General features: G+C 38.6%; 1 protein-coding gene across 7 annotated transcripts in view; it reads right to left on the bottom strand.

Annotated features, from left to right (window-relative positions):
* PRKCI (protein kinase C iota) overlaps positions 1–14,889 on the bottom strand; it is a 67,263-nt gene that overhangs the window by 39,497 nt on the left and 12,877 nt on the right. For 6 of the 7 annotated variants that reach the window (XM_081570870.1, XM_081570869.1, XM_081570867.1 and 3 more), the window contains one exon: positions 13,341–13,462. The exons of the other annotated variant lie outside the window; for it this stretch is intronic. In XM_081570870.1, the coding sequence (XP_081426996.1) occupies positions 13,341–13,455 (115 nt within the window). In that variant the 5' untranslated portion in view covers positions 13,456–13,462. The remainder of the gene's footprint in view (positions 1–13,340; positions 13,463–14,889) is intronic. 7 annotated transcript variants of the gene reach the window in all.

Here is a 14,889-nt window from a genome sequence, read left to right as displayed (position 1 = left end):
ATTTATGAGATAACTTCACGAGGTATAGAACATGACACGGGAATATAACACTAGCTATATTAGATATTTTAGCATATGGCTGAATTCAGTGCCACACATCTGAAAGAACCAACACAGCCTAAAACCAAAGTTTGCAACCTTCAATATTTGCCTGAGATAGCACCACCACACTTTTCTTGATCTTGGAGCCTGCCATAGATTTACAGATTCACTCACTGTTCCCACCAAGATGTTACCACTCTCCCCCTCACCCTTCGGTTCTGAATACTGGGTTCAAGACACTGTATGCCACCTATGAAAGTCACAGCACTCCCTACTCTAAATACACTGCTTAAAATGTAGACTTGCACAAATTTTCCAAGAATACTACGGTATTTAGGTGGTCATCCTTTCACTGTTAGGCCCAGTCACAGATATTAATAGATTTCTGGTTTCTTGCTTCCTTTTTCTGGGAGGTGGAAATCAGTGGTTCCAGAAGTATGTACTATCCTATCAAGCTACACACTCTCAACTTCCACTTCTGGAGAAGATAAACTAACAAGCACTGGATTTAACTCTCCACCTAAAACAAAAGAAAAATTAGACAAAATTAATGACAAAAAAGTAGTTCAAGATATTGGAAATCAAGCAATGAAGGATCAGCTATTTCCAAGTAACTTAAATGCATCCCAGAACAAAGATCAGAAACTTTCATACAAACACAAACATATTCAACATCCAATAAAGCAAAAGATGTCACAATGTCCAGATCTGATAAACTAAAACAATGCATGTGAAGCAGGAAAATATGACCTATAACAGGAGAAACAACAATTGAAAGTGACCCCACACTGACACCAATAAAGGAACTTGAAGACAAGGACATTAAAAGTTATTGTATCTAAAAGGTTCAGAAGCAAAGGGTAGGGAGCATGATAAGTACAGGCGGAAGATAGTTTTACCCAAATTTAATGTCTAAAAATAATGCTACAATGCCTGAAATGAAATATGCTCTAGAGGGAAATAAGTGGCAAATGAGATATCACAGTAGAAAAGACTGGTGAACTTGAAAAAACAGCAATAGAACTATATTAAATGAAATGCAAAAAAAAGATAGAAAAAGAAAAAAAAAAAAGAACAGAGCATCAGTGAGCTTTATGACAAGTTGAAGAAGCCTATTATACATGTACCTGGAGTCCCTGGAAGAGGAATCTGGCCAAAATTTTTCCAAATTTGATGAAAACTATAAATCCATGGATCCAAGTAGATCAACTATACAAAATGTATACAAGACAAGAAACATGAAGAAAACTAAACTAAGGCCTATAATTATCAAATTGCTTCATCCAGCAATAAAGAGAAAAATCTTAAAAGCAGTCAAAGAGACACATTACATACAGAGAAACATAGGTAAAGATAACAGCAGATTCTGCATCAGAAACAATGCAAGCAGTACATAACAGTGTACTGAGTGGAAAAAAAAATTATCAACCTACAATTTACCCAGCAAAATTATCTTCAAAAAAAAAGATGATCTAGAGGCAAATTCATAGAGAAATTTATTGAGACAGAAAGGCAAATTCATAGAGAGAGGAAGTATAAGAGAGGTTATTACCAGGAACTGGAGGAGGAGAGTTATTGTTTGATGGGTATCGAGTTTTTGTTTGAGATGATTAAAAAGTTCTGGAAGTGAGTAGTGAGGATGGTTGCATGACATTCTGAATGTGCTTAAATGTCACTGAACTGTACACTTTAAAAAGATCAAATGGCAAAATTTTATATTATATACAGTTTGGCACAATTAAAAAAAAAAGGAATATACTAAAATAGACCTCAAGCCATAATGCCTAGGAAAAAAGTGAGGGAGGACAGTTTCAAATTACATGCTGAATAACACCACTGATACGAATTTTAAAGCCTATAAAGGGAATTCCCTGGCAGTCCAGTAGTTAAGGCTCAGCACTTTCACTGCCGGGGGTGGGGGGTTGGGTGGGTGCGGGCCAGGTTCAATGCTTGGTCAGGAAACCAAGATCATTCAAAGTGTGCAGCCTGGTCAAGAAAAATAAACTTAAATTAAAAAACAAAAGTACATAAAAGCACTATACTTTGTCACACACACACATATATTTATATATGCAAATAGAATAATGACAGATTAGTGGCTGCTTGGGGATGGCGGGATAGGAGTAAGAAAACAGTTTAGACTATAAACTTATCCTATGATAGTAGCTGCCTCTTACAGAGGGAAGGAAGACAGTGCAATTGGAGATGGGGATGCCAACAAGAAGGACACACGCTCCCAGAGACCAGAGCATGTCTGGGAGCCCTGGTGCCCTACTGGGCTCCTATGTCCTTTCTTGTTCACCTCTCAACACATCTCCACTCCACCACTCCAAGGGGTTTCTCTGAGGTGGATCCCAGCCTGATCCTTTTGCCTCTCAGGCAGCACCACAGCCTGGTATATAAACAGCAGCAGCCAGAATTTACTGGGCACAATGTCTGGAGCATGGAGCTGAGACAGAGGCCAGAGCTGAGAGAACTGCTTAGGATTTCTTAATGTTAGCTATCTTCTCATGGGATCCTCTACCCCTGTGAGCATAGGAAGACTTTCCAGGGACTACCATGCATAGACAGTTTATTAAAGGTATTATCCACTTCCTCAACTTCCATATAAACCCCTTTCCAGAAACCATCTGCCTGAGAACATGCCTGGAATGTAGTACCTCACCTCACCTCCTTTTCAAATTTTTTTTTCCTATTTTATTTTAAAAAAGCATATATAACTACCATATGATCCAGCCATTCCACTTTTAAGTATTTACCCAAGAGAAAAGGAAATATATATCCATTCAAAGAGTTGTCTGTGACTGCCACAGCACTTTTACTTATAAATAGCCTATTATAAACTATTATTTATAATAGCCCCAAACTAGAGACAACCTCAATGTCCATCAACATATGAATAGAAAAACAAATTGTGGTACATCCACATGTTGGAATACCACTCGGTAATAAAAAGAAATGAATTACTGACACATACAACACATGAATCAATAATTATGCTGAGTGAAAGAAACCAGACACCTGCTCTCAAAAAAAAAAAGGCACATGTTGTATGATTCCATCCCTATAAAACCCTAGAAAATGGAAACTAATCTATAGGAACAGAAAGCAGATCATTAGTATCATTAGTTGCCTGGAATGGAGGAGTAGGAGTGAGGAATCGGAGAGCACAAGGAACATCTGGAGATAACAGACATGTTCTCTACCTTGCTTCTGGTGATGGCTTCCACGGTGACAAAATTCATCAAACAGTATGCTTATAATACATACAGTTTATTGTATTTTAATTATACCTCAATAAAGAAAATTTTAAAGAAGAAACAAAGGTATGGAAAAGCTAAAAGAATTCATTACCAGTAAACCTCCAATACAGAAATGTTCTCCAATACAGGAAGTCCTCCAAGCAGAAGGAAAAATACCAGTTACAAAACAAGGTCTGCTCAGAGGGACTTGGATATTTTTACTTATTTATACTGATTTTCATTTTTTAATTTTCAGGTTTGGAATCGCAATACTGCTATCTAAATAACTGAAGTTACACTGAATATACATTCAAAAAGTTTTCACTCACTGTTTGTTTCTGATATGATTACCATCATCAGTACCTAGTGTTAGGGATAAAGAAAAAGTATGAAGAATGATTTACTATTTTAGTTCTTAACATATCAGCTAAAATTACACCAGACTAGAGATGTTTGGAAAATATCACATAAGAGAAATATGTTTCTTCCCTTACTCGGTGTGGTTCTGTTAAACTCTGGCACTCTATTTTCTCTCTGTGAATACATCCGATTTTATAATGCAAGATGTTTAATCTAGAATGCAGAAATACTCCATACTCTTTGTGTCAAAGAACATTTATTCTCATTTTAAGTTTCCGTGAATCTCACCTATTGAAGCCAACAGGAAGTAAATTAAAGAACTATATTCAAAAAACACCTCCTCCCACTCTTTGCAAATCAACTACATTTCAGCTTTTTCCCTCACATAGTCTTTTACAGGGTATGAGGAAAAGAAGTTCACAAATCCTACTGGTGAAAGTATAACAAAGAGTACAATATTTACCCCTTTGGAGGTCAATTTATCATCAAGGACACATTTCATTTTAGGGAGTGTACAGATAATATAATACAAGTGTTCCCAAAATACAGGTACAAAGGTATTTACTGCGCCAATATTTTTGACAATTAAACTGCAAACAATCCAAATATCCATCAAAAGGGGATTATTATATAATACTATATATATAGGCTTTAAGAAGAATAAGAGGAATAAGATATATCTACATGCACTTATTGGAGAAGGAAATGGCAACCCACTCCAGTATTCTTGCCTGGAGAATCCCAGGGACGGGGGAGCCTGGTGGGCTGCCGTCTATGGGGTCGCACAGAGTCGGATATGACTGAAGCCACTTAGCAGCAGCAGCAGCAGCACATGCACTTATATGAAAAGAGATGGTACACTTATAAGATGGTAAGTGAAAAGCAGGTTAAATAACAGCTTGTAGGGAACTTCCCTGGTGGTCCAGTGGCTAAGACTCTGTACTCGCAATGCAAGGGGCCTGGGTTTGATCCCTGGTCAGGGAACTAGATCCCATATGCCATAATTAAGAGGTCACATGCTGCAACTAAAAATCCCACATGCTACAATGAAGATCAACGATCCTGAGAGCCACAAGTAAGACTTGGCACAGCCAAATAATTAAATAAATATTTTTAAAAAAGGAAATAACAGTTTGTATAATATTAGTCTATTTGTAAGATAGAAAAAAATTGTTACCCTATCCATTCAAGTTGTATATTCTCAGAAAAAGAGACATTGATTTGTTCATACAGCTATTTTTGGAGATTTGAAAATCCCCAGAGATACTTTTTCCTTCAAATAAGTCAACATTTTTGTTAAAAGAGCATGCATTACTCTCAATAAAAACTTTAACAAGAAACAGAATACCCAAAAGCTAATGACAGAAGTTAACTAGTTTGTAGTAAAAGAGAAGTGACACTGTTAAATTTAAATCAGGGAATCAAACCCTGAATAAATTAGAATTTATAGAACTAGAAACTTAGAAAATACTTAATATTAGGTTGTAATATTTTTAAAGTACATCCTTGGGAATTCTCTGGCAGTCCAGTGGTAAAGACCTGGGCTTTCACTGCCATGGATCCGGGTTCAGTTTCTGGTCAGGGAACTGAGATCTGCAAGCTGGGCTGTGCCACCAAAAACACAAAAAAAGGCAATAAAGTACATCCTTAAGGAAAAACAGTCACACATATAAGGAACTAAAAGCCACATTTATTACCTCCTGTCCCACACTCTCACTGCATATGAGAACCAGGATATGACTATTACAAAACTACTATTCATTCTAAAATGTTTAGTTAGATTAAGCAAACCAGCTTTTCTACATACACATCAAAACAATCAGTAAAACTAGCTTTGAACACAAAGAAAAAGAGCAGCTATCTTAAGTCTGTTTAAAGAAATGAAGTAAGCATGTGATCCTTATTTGCTCTGATATAAAATCCCACAATTAAACGTTCAGTTTCTAGAACAATGTCTCTCATAAACCAGAGAAATCAAATTATAGTCCTGTCTTCCACTGATCATAGAGAAAATTTTTTCTCCATGTAAGAATGCCCCAATGCCTACATGACTAAAAATAAAGGGCAAAAATTACAACTGAAAAATAATTGCAAGGAACTTAAGAATAATTACTACTGGCTCTGTAGGCCTAAATTAAGAAAAGACTAGCATCAGAATTAACCAGGGTAAGAAGGATCATAGGGGAATCAACAGACCTTAATGAAAAGTTTAACCTTTTATTTGAATGAGGCAAAGGCTACAGTTTTATAGATTTCCCTGGAAAATTAGGGCACTTAATAACTATTTAGGGAGAAAGAACTATGAGTTATATTATAAAAGGATAAGACTGTTTCATCAAAGAACTAATTTAACTTACTATGTGACTCTTTTAATTAAAATACACTATTAGGTTAAGAAAAAGCAGAATACACTGCAACTCCCAATGCTTAAATCTCTAATAAGTGATATAAAACTAACCCTGGAAAGGCTTGCTGCCACCCTTTGTACAATTTACAAATATTTTTTCAGCATGCTATAAACAGTGAGAGACTTTATTTTTTTGGGCTCCAAAATCACTGCAGATGGTGACTGCAGCCATGAAATTAAAAGACGCTTGCTCCTTGGAAGAAAAGTTATGACCAACCTAGATAGTGTATTAAAAAGCAGAGACATTACTTTGCCAACAAAGGTCCATCTAGTCAAGGATATGGTTTTTCTAGTAGTCATGTATGGATGTGAGAGTTGGACTGTGAAGAAAGCTGAGCACTGAAGAATTGATGCTTTTGAACTGTGGTGTTGGAGAAGACTCTTGAGAGTCCCTTGGACTGCAAGGAGATCCAACCAGTCCATCCTAAAGGAAATCAGTCCTGAATATTCATTGGAAGGACTGATGCTGAAGCTGAAAACTCCAATACTTCGGCCACCTGATACGAAGAACTGACTCATTTGAAAAGACTCTGATGCAGTTCTATTCCCAGTTTTTTAAGGAATCTCCACACTGTTCTCCATAGTGGCTGTACTAGTTTGCATTCCCACCAACAGTGTAAGAGGGTTCCCTTTTCTCCACACCCTCTCCAGCATTTATTGCTTGTAGACTTTTGGATAGCAGCCATTCTGACTGGTGTGAAATGGTACCTCATTGTGGTTTTGATTTGCATTTCTCTAATAATGAGTGATGTTGAGCATCTTTTCATGTGTTTGTTAGCCATCTGTATGTCTTCTTTGGAGAAATGTGTTTAGTTCTTTGGCCCATTTTTTGATTGGGTCATTTATTTTTCTGGAATTCAGCTGCAGGGGATTCCTTAAAAAACTGGGAATAGAACTGCCATATGACCCAGCAATCCCACTGCTGGGCATACACACAGAGGAAACAAGAATTGAAAGAGATGCGTGTACCCCAATGTTCATCGCAGCACTGTTTACAATAGCCAGGACATGGAAGCAACCTAGATGTCCATCAGCAGACGAATGGATAAGGAAGCTGTGGTACATATACACAATGGAATATTACTCAGCCATTAAAAAAAAAATACATTTGAATCGGTTCTATTGAGATGGATGAAACTGGAGCCCATTATACAGAGTGAAGTAAGCCAGAAAGAAAAACACCAATACAGTATACTAATGCATATATATGGAATTTGAAAGATGGTAACGATAACCCTATATGCGAGACAGAATAAGAGACACAGATGCATAGAACAGTCTTATGGACTCTGAGGGAGAAGGTGAGGGTGGGACGTTCTGGGACAATAGCATTGAAACATGTATATTATCATATGTGAAACAGAACACCATTCCATGTTCGATGCATGAGACAAATGCTCAGGGCTGGGGCAATGGGATGACCCAGAGGGATGGGATGGGGAGGGAGTTGGGTGGGGGGTCCGGGAAGGGGAACACATGTAAACCCATGGCTGATTCATGTCAATGTATGGCAAAAACTACTACAATATTGTAAAGTAACTAGCCCCCAACTAAAATAAATAAATTTATTAAAAGAAAAAAAAAAAGAAAAGACTGATGCTGGGAAAGATTGAAGGCGGGAGGAGAAGGGGATGACAGAGGATGAGATGGTTGGATGGCATCACCGACTCAACAGACATGAGTTTGAGTAAGCTCTGGGAGTTGGTGAAGGACAGGGAGGCCTGGAGTGCTGCAGTCCATGGGGTTGCAAAGAGTCAGACACGACTGAGTGACTGAACTAAACTGAACTGATTACTGAGTACTTCTCTAGACACTGGAACTTCACAGAAAAGCCAGCATCTCTGCTTTCATGGAGCTTATAGTCTACACAAACAAGATACAAAGTGAATGGGGTTCAGAAGAAGAATAGGGGATCTGGAAGAACATGATATCTGAATTAAGACCTGAATGATAAGAAAGAGACAACCATGTGACAATCTTGGAAGAGAACTCTCCAGGCAAAGATGATACAAACTATAAAGGTACCAAGACAATTTAAAATGGAATGCTTCTAAACCAATTTCATTCATTTATATTTTTATTTATTTTGGGGGGCACATCACACGGCATGCTGGATCCTAGTTCTCTGACCAGCAATCGAACCTGTGCCCCCTGCAGTGGAAGCTTGGATTCTTAACCACTGGACTGCCAGGGAAGTCCTAAAACCAATTTCTTTTAAATAAAACGCATTATCTAGGGAATTCCTCAGTGGTCCAGTGGTTAGGACTCCCTACGATCATTGCTGAGGGCTCTAGTTCAATCCCTGGCTGGGGAATTAAGATCCCACAAGCTGTGCAGCATGGCCAAAATAAATAGATAAAATAAATATGCTTCTTTAAAAAAAAAAAAAACCCACATTATATAGTGGCTTCTATATGCACTACAGTTTGAAAATCACTGAATGCAAAAGCACTACATGGCGAATAAATAAAAAGAAATGATCAAAACAGGATTAAAATAACACTGACTTGGGTAAGAAACAGTATATTGATGCTAACTATATTTTTCTTTTGCATTTCCTTTTTTCTTGGCCACGCTGTATGGCTTAGGGAATCACAGTTCCCTGACCAGTAATTGAATCCAGGCCATGCAATGAAAGCACCAAGTCCTAACCACTGGACCCCCAGGGAATTGTCTATGCTAGCTATATTCTATGCACTGTGCAAAATTATATAGTCTCACTTTCAGACTGAAGACATATTATGAAATATCCACATCATTTATAATTTACAATATTTAAACAAACCTTTAGATAGAGAAGGTCAAAAAGTAGTTGAATAGATGAGAAAACTCAGTCTTCCTCTTTTTTTTTTTTTCAGTCTTACTCTTAAATAGTACAAAATATAAAATACAAAGCTAGCATTTCACTTATTAGATTTTAAAAAATGTTCAGTTCAGTTGCTCAGTTATGTCCGACTCTTTGCGATCCCATGGACTGCAGCATGCCAGGCTTCCCTGTCCATCACCAACTCCCGGAGCTTACTCAAACTCATGTCCATTGCGTGGGTGATGCCATCCAACCATCTCATCCTCTGTTGTCCCCTTCTCCTCCCCCTTTCAATCTTTTCCAGCATCAGGATCTTTTCAAATGAGACAGTTCTTCACATCAGGTGGCCAAAGTACTGGAGTTTCAGCTTCAGCATCAGTCCTTCCAATGAACACCCAGGACTGATCTCCTTTAGGATGGACTGGTTGGATCTCCTTGCAGTCCAAGGGACTCTCAAGAGTCTTCTCCAATACCACAGTTCAAAAGCATCAATTCTTCGGCGCTCAGTTTTCTTTATAGTCCAACTCTCACATCCACACATAACTACTGGAAAAACCATAACTACTGTCTGTCTACCTTGACTAGACAGATCTTTGCTGGCAGAGTACTAACTCTGCTTTTTAATATGCTATCTAGGTTGGTCATAACTTTTCTTCCAAGGAGCAAGTGTCTTTTAATTTCATGGCTGCAGTCACCATCTGCAGTGATTTTGGAGCCCAAATGTTAAAGACATAATATCTGAGGCTGGTGTAGGCAAGAGTGAAGGGACATTTTCATTCAATGTAGCTGTGCCACAAACTGGTTTAACTTTCTTAGAGAGCAAACTGTCACTAGCTACCAAAATTTACAATATGCATACTGTGTGCATTTGCTACTGAGAGAGTCCCATACAACAGAAGAAATTTGCATATAAAAATGTTTATTATATACTAGCCAAAATCTCGAAATAGTCCAGTGTACATCAATCAAATATTAAATAAATCATGAAATATCTACAATATGGAATATTTCACAGTGTTATAAAAAAGATACTGATACAGACTGATGTATAGGGAAATGAAACAATGTCCAATACTCATTATAAAAGTTCACTGAGGAAGGGGAACACATGTAAACCCATAGCTGATTCATGTCAATGTATGGCAAAAACTATTACAATATTGTAAAGTAATTAGCCCCCAACTAAAGTAAATAAATTAAAAAAAAAAAAAGTTCACTGGCTTGCACATATTTCTTTTTGTGTGAAATAAGCTGTTTATCAGTGATGTACAGAAATGAGAATATTTATATATGCATAGGATATATCTAGAATGATATACACTAAGCTGTGGTTTCCTCCCTTAGGACCAGGGCTGGTGAGGGAAGAGACAGGATAAAGGGCAAACAGAAGATTTTTTAAATTTCATAATCATCTCTACTATTTTTCCCCCCCAAACAGTAAACATGGATTACTTCAGAGAAACTTTAAAAAATGTCTTAAAAAGTGAGAATGGACTTCAGTTTATCCAGAGCTTGAAGCTAGAAAAATATCTTTTCAGGGCTCTTCATATCAGTGAATACAGAAATAGCCAGCCCCAAGTATTGAATTAAATATTAAAATGAGATTCCTTAAAATCAAATTCCATGGGTATTACAATTAACTGAGAACCATTACACAAAACTAGCATATTCAGGCATCTTTCAACTATACTTCAGTGACATTTCATCATGTAAAATAAAGGCTAATGTGGTTTGCAAAGCCTTTTGGGATCTAGTCCTATGCTTCTCAAACTGTAATAGTCATGCAGCTCACCTGTAGATCCTGTTAAAATGTAGATTCTGATTCAGTGATGGGGCTGGAGAGTCCCCTTTTCTATTAAGTACCACAGACTGTACTTCAAGTAGCAAGGATCTAGCCCAAGTTCCTTAGCACTCCCCATTCTTAACTTTGAAAATTAACTGATTTAAAAAATAATTTAGAAACTAGCTTTATCTTAAGCATCTCTCCCTCAGAAGTCATTTTTTTTAAAATGAATTAACATAAAATCTCAATTTTTAAAAAGCCCTTTTGGGCCAGCAATAATAGCCCTTATGAATAATCAGCATCTGATCTGAATAGCAATTGAGTAGTATTTTAATTATTTCCTGGCAGGGGGAGCTATATTTTAAAAAGGAGCGTTAGTGTAACTAGGCCTCCATGGCTTCCGGTTAACACATTAAATACAAAAACTCTCCACCACCTCCAAAGTTTCCACCACAACCCACAAAGTTGCCAGATCCACCTTCATGACCTCTTTGTGATCCACAGATTGCATTTCTTGTTTAGGAAGGGCCTTTTTCATGTCACAGTTCACCCATTAACAGTGTGGTATTTCTGAACACCAATTTTATCAACTGTATCATGATCATCAAAAGTTACAAAAGCACGGACTTCCCTGGTGGTCCAGTGGTTAAGAATCCACCTTGCAACACAGGAGACGCAGGTTTGATCCCTGTTTAGGGAACTAACACCCCACATGCCGAGAAGCAACTAAGCCTGCACACTCCAACTACCGAGCTTACACGCCTCAACTAGAGTCTGTGCACCGCAATGAAAGATCCCCCATGCTGCAACTAAGGCCCGATGCAGTCAAATAAATAAGTAAATAAATATTTTTTAAAAGTTACAAAAGCAAATCCTCTCTTTCCTCCACCCTGTCTTCCATAACTTCTATGGTTTCAATCTTGCCATACTTTTCAAAGCAGTCGCTCATATTCTTCTGTATCTTCTTTAATACCATAAACAAAAATTTTCTTTGCTTTCAAAAGGGCATTAGGCTCTACAGAATCCTCCAGAAACAGCTCTCTGGTTTCACCAAACACCCAGCAACCTCGTGTGGTGCTGCACTCATTGCCACATCCACCTCTTCAACGCTTGAGTAAGTCATAAGACTAAAAGTCCTAGAATGTTTTGTTTGGGCGTCTCTCATCACTGCTCGATCTGTCAGTGTGCCCCATTTCTCAAAATGTTCTCTTAAACTATCATCTGTAGTTTCAGAGCAGAGTTCTCAACTGTGCTGGTTCCTCTGGATCACAGCCCCCCTCCTTCTGGTGGTGGCCAGCTGGGGGTGACCTGGTAGTGGTTTTACCTCTGTTCCCTGGTGGCTCAAATGGTAAAGAATCCACCTGCAATACAGGAGACCCAGGTTCGATCCCTGGGTTGGGAAGATCCCCTGGAGAAGGGAATGGCAACCCACTCCAGTATTCTTGCCTGAAGAATCCCATGGACAGAGGAGCCTGGCAGGCTACAGTCCATGAGGTTGCAAAGAGTCAGACATGACTAAGTGTGACTAATGCTTTCACTTTCACTTTGAGACCAGACTTGCCTCTTCCAACTCAAGTTCAATAATGGGACCAAGAGGAGGAGGCCTCCCCGTTCTTTCAACTTAGTGAATTATTGCCCTTCCCCACACACCATGTTCTTCATACCTTCATGCCTTTTTATATCTTATACTTTCTTTTTTCTCTATTTCTTTCTGGTTCTCCTCTCACCTACTCCTCTTCAAAAGCTTTTACTCTGTTAGAGGTTTATTTCAAACTTTGCAGATATTTCAGGCATATGTGAATGCTGTCTCTTTCTTATTCTGAGACTCCTATGCATTCAGGTTTGACCGTCACACTTGTTTTTCGTAAATCCATCTCCCTGTGGAGTTTGAGGATAAAAAGTATCCCTTCTCAGCACACAGATATAAAATAAATGCTTTCTGTGTACAAGTCACTAAAGAATTAAGTTTCTAGGGCTTCCCTGGTGGTCCCGTGGTTAAGACTCAGCTCCCAATGCAGGGGGCCCAAGTCTGATCCCTGCTCAGGGAACTACATCCCACATGCTGCACCCAAGAGATCGCGAGCAGCAACTAAAGATGCCACGTGCCCCAACTAAGACTCTGCACACTCAAATCACATTAAAATAAATAAATAAATAAATTTCTGCCACCACCTTTGAAATAATGGTTGTCACAATCACTTTTTAAATTAATTAATTAATTAATTTTGGCTGTGCTGAGTCTGTGTTACTGTGCCAGCTTTTCTCTAATTGCAGCAAGTAGGGGCTATGCTCTCTGGTTGTGGTGTGACGGCTTCTCATTGCAGTGGCTTCTCTTGTTGCTGAGCACAGGCTCTAGGGTGTGTGGGCTTCAGCAATTGCAGCTCACGGGCCCTAGAGCACAGGCTCAAATAGTTGCGGTGAACAGGCTTAGTTGCTCTGTGGCCTGGAGGATCTTCCACGACTGGGAATAGAACCTGTGCCTCCTGCATTGGCACTCGGATTCTTTATCACTGAGCCGCTAGGGAAGTGCCCCTCTGGCACTCTTTTAAACGCTTGAGGGAAAACAAGAATGGCATCAAATTTCTAATATACCTTTCCCTCCTTATATTAATTAGAATTTTTACTACACTTTAAAAACAAATGACAGAATGGCATCTGAAATCGAATGCTCACACAGGCAGCCCTCTCTTTGCCACTCACCTTCCTCATCTATCCATTTCATGGTGAAAAGTTGTTCGTTGTCAAAAGAACACATGTCTCGAACCTCATTACAAAGACCCTCGAAGGATATTGAAGGTTCAAAATGTGTTATCATGATATCCCTGAAAAAGAAAAAGGAGTTTTAAGTTAGAGAGTGACTAATAATGCCTGATGATCTGATGGACTTCAGAGATTCTGTGTGGGCATCAACATGCGTCACTCCCAGTAAACTATCTCTATAAAAAATAAAACACCAATCCTTAATAATGCTTAAAAATAAAAACAGTGGTTTTGTGAGAAACCTTAATTTAATCTCCCCTCCTCATTCAAGAAGCCCACCCTACCTGCTTTAACAAATAGGAGGTCCACTTTTGCTTTAATGCTAGTTATCAGCTCACTCTTTTGTGAGCACTATACTCCACAGACAAGTAGCTCTATTATTGGTCACTTTCTGGATTATACCTAACTGAAATATCTTACAGTCTCTAATCCCTAGTCTCCCCTCCCCTAGAAGTCTATCTTCATCAAAGAGATGGCCCTTCAAAAATTTAATAAGGATCTGTCACGTCCTCTTCCTCAGCCTTAACTTCCACAGACTAACCACCCAGATTAGCAACCCAATCCCCAAAACTGGTTGTAGAATATAATTCATATTATAAGGTAGACACCCCAAAAACAAAGGAATAGACATAAATGTGCATTTATTTTTATATTATTGTTAGATAAGTCATAACACCTAAATAAATCCACCAAGCAGCTATTTACTACAAGACTCAAAAACACAACAAAATGTTTTAGAAAAAAAGCCTGGGTTTTCCTCCAAGGAGCCATGAGAAGACTCCCTGTGATCTAATCCCCACGGAGTAGCCAGCCACAGTCATCCTTTCCAAGGAAAGTCAAATAGACTCAATGACTAATATATGGCAATCTCCATGTGCCAGACTCTTTCATAAGGGTTTTACACAATTAATGTCATTCATGTCTTTCCTTTGCTTTAAACTTTCCAAATGCCTTTCCCAAAAGTAAAGGGAAACCCAAAGCCCCCAGCAGGGTCTACAAGGCCCTGTAGGAACTGGCCCTTGCTGCCCCTCTGACCTACCTTTTCTACCATTGGACATATAAACCAATGTTTAGAGTCCACCATCTACCCCAGCTAAAATGTAAGCTTGATGAAAGTAGGAGTTTTGTTCATTATATTCCTTGTGGCCAACACAATGTCTAGCACAGAACGGGTATTCGATAAGTAGCTGTTGAACCGAGGAAGGAAATGTGTTAGAGACTGTGTGAACTGACATGGGTAGATGGAACACAGAAGGTGGAGTAAGAAGTAAGGTATTAAAATTGTTAGTCGCAAAAAAAAAGTTAAAACTCCAGTCTTCAGAGGCTCTACAGAAGCTTAGCAGAGAGCCACACATGGAAAGGGAACGGCCTTTTCTTGAAAATGATTCTCTTCCTAAGCATATCATCGTTTCATGCCCCTGCCTCTTAGAACTCTCTTGCCTTGGCTTTCGTAACAGTCTGCTTCCCTGTCTTCCTTTCTACCATTCTG

Source organism: Giraffa tippelskirchi, chromosome 2 (genome assembly GCF_054371585.1).
Source record: "Giraffa tippelskirchi isolate mGirTip1 chromosome 2, T2T-mGirTip1v1.2.pri, whole genome shotgun sequence".
In the NCBI taxonomy this organism is placed as follows: Eukaryota; Metazoa; Chordata; class Mammalia; order Artiodactyla; family Giraffidae; genus Giraffa; species Giraffa tippelskirchi.
The sequence above is the reverse complement of the archived record's forward strand: the minus strand, read 5'-3'. Positions and strand labels throughout refer to the sequence as shown.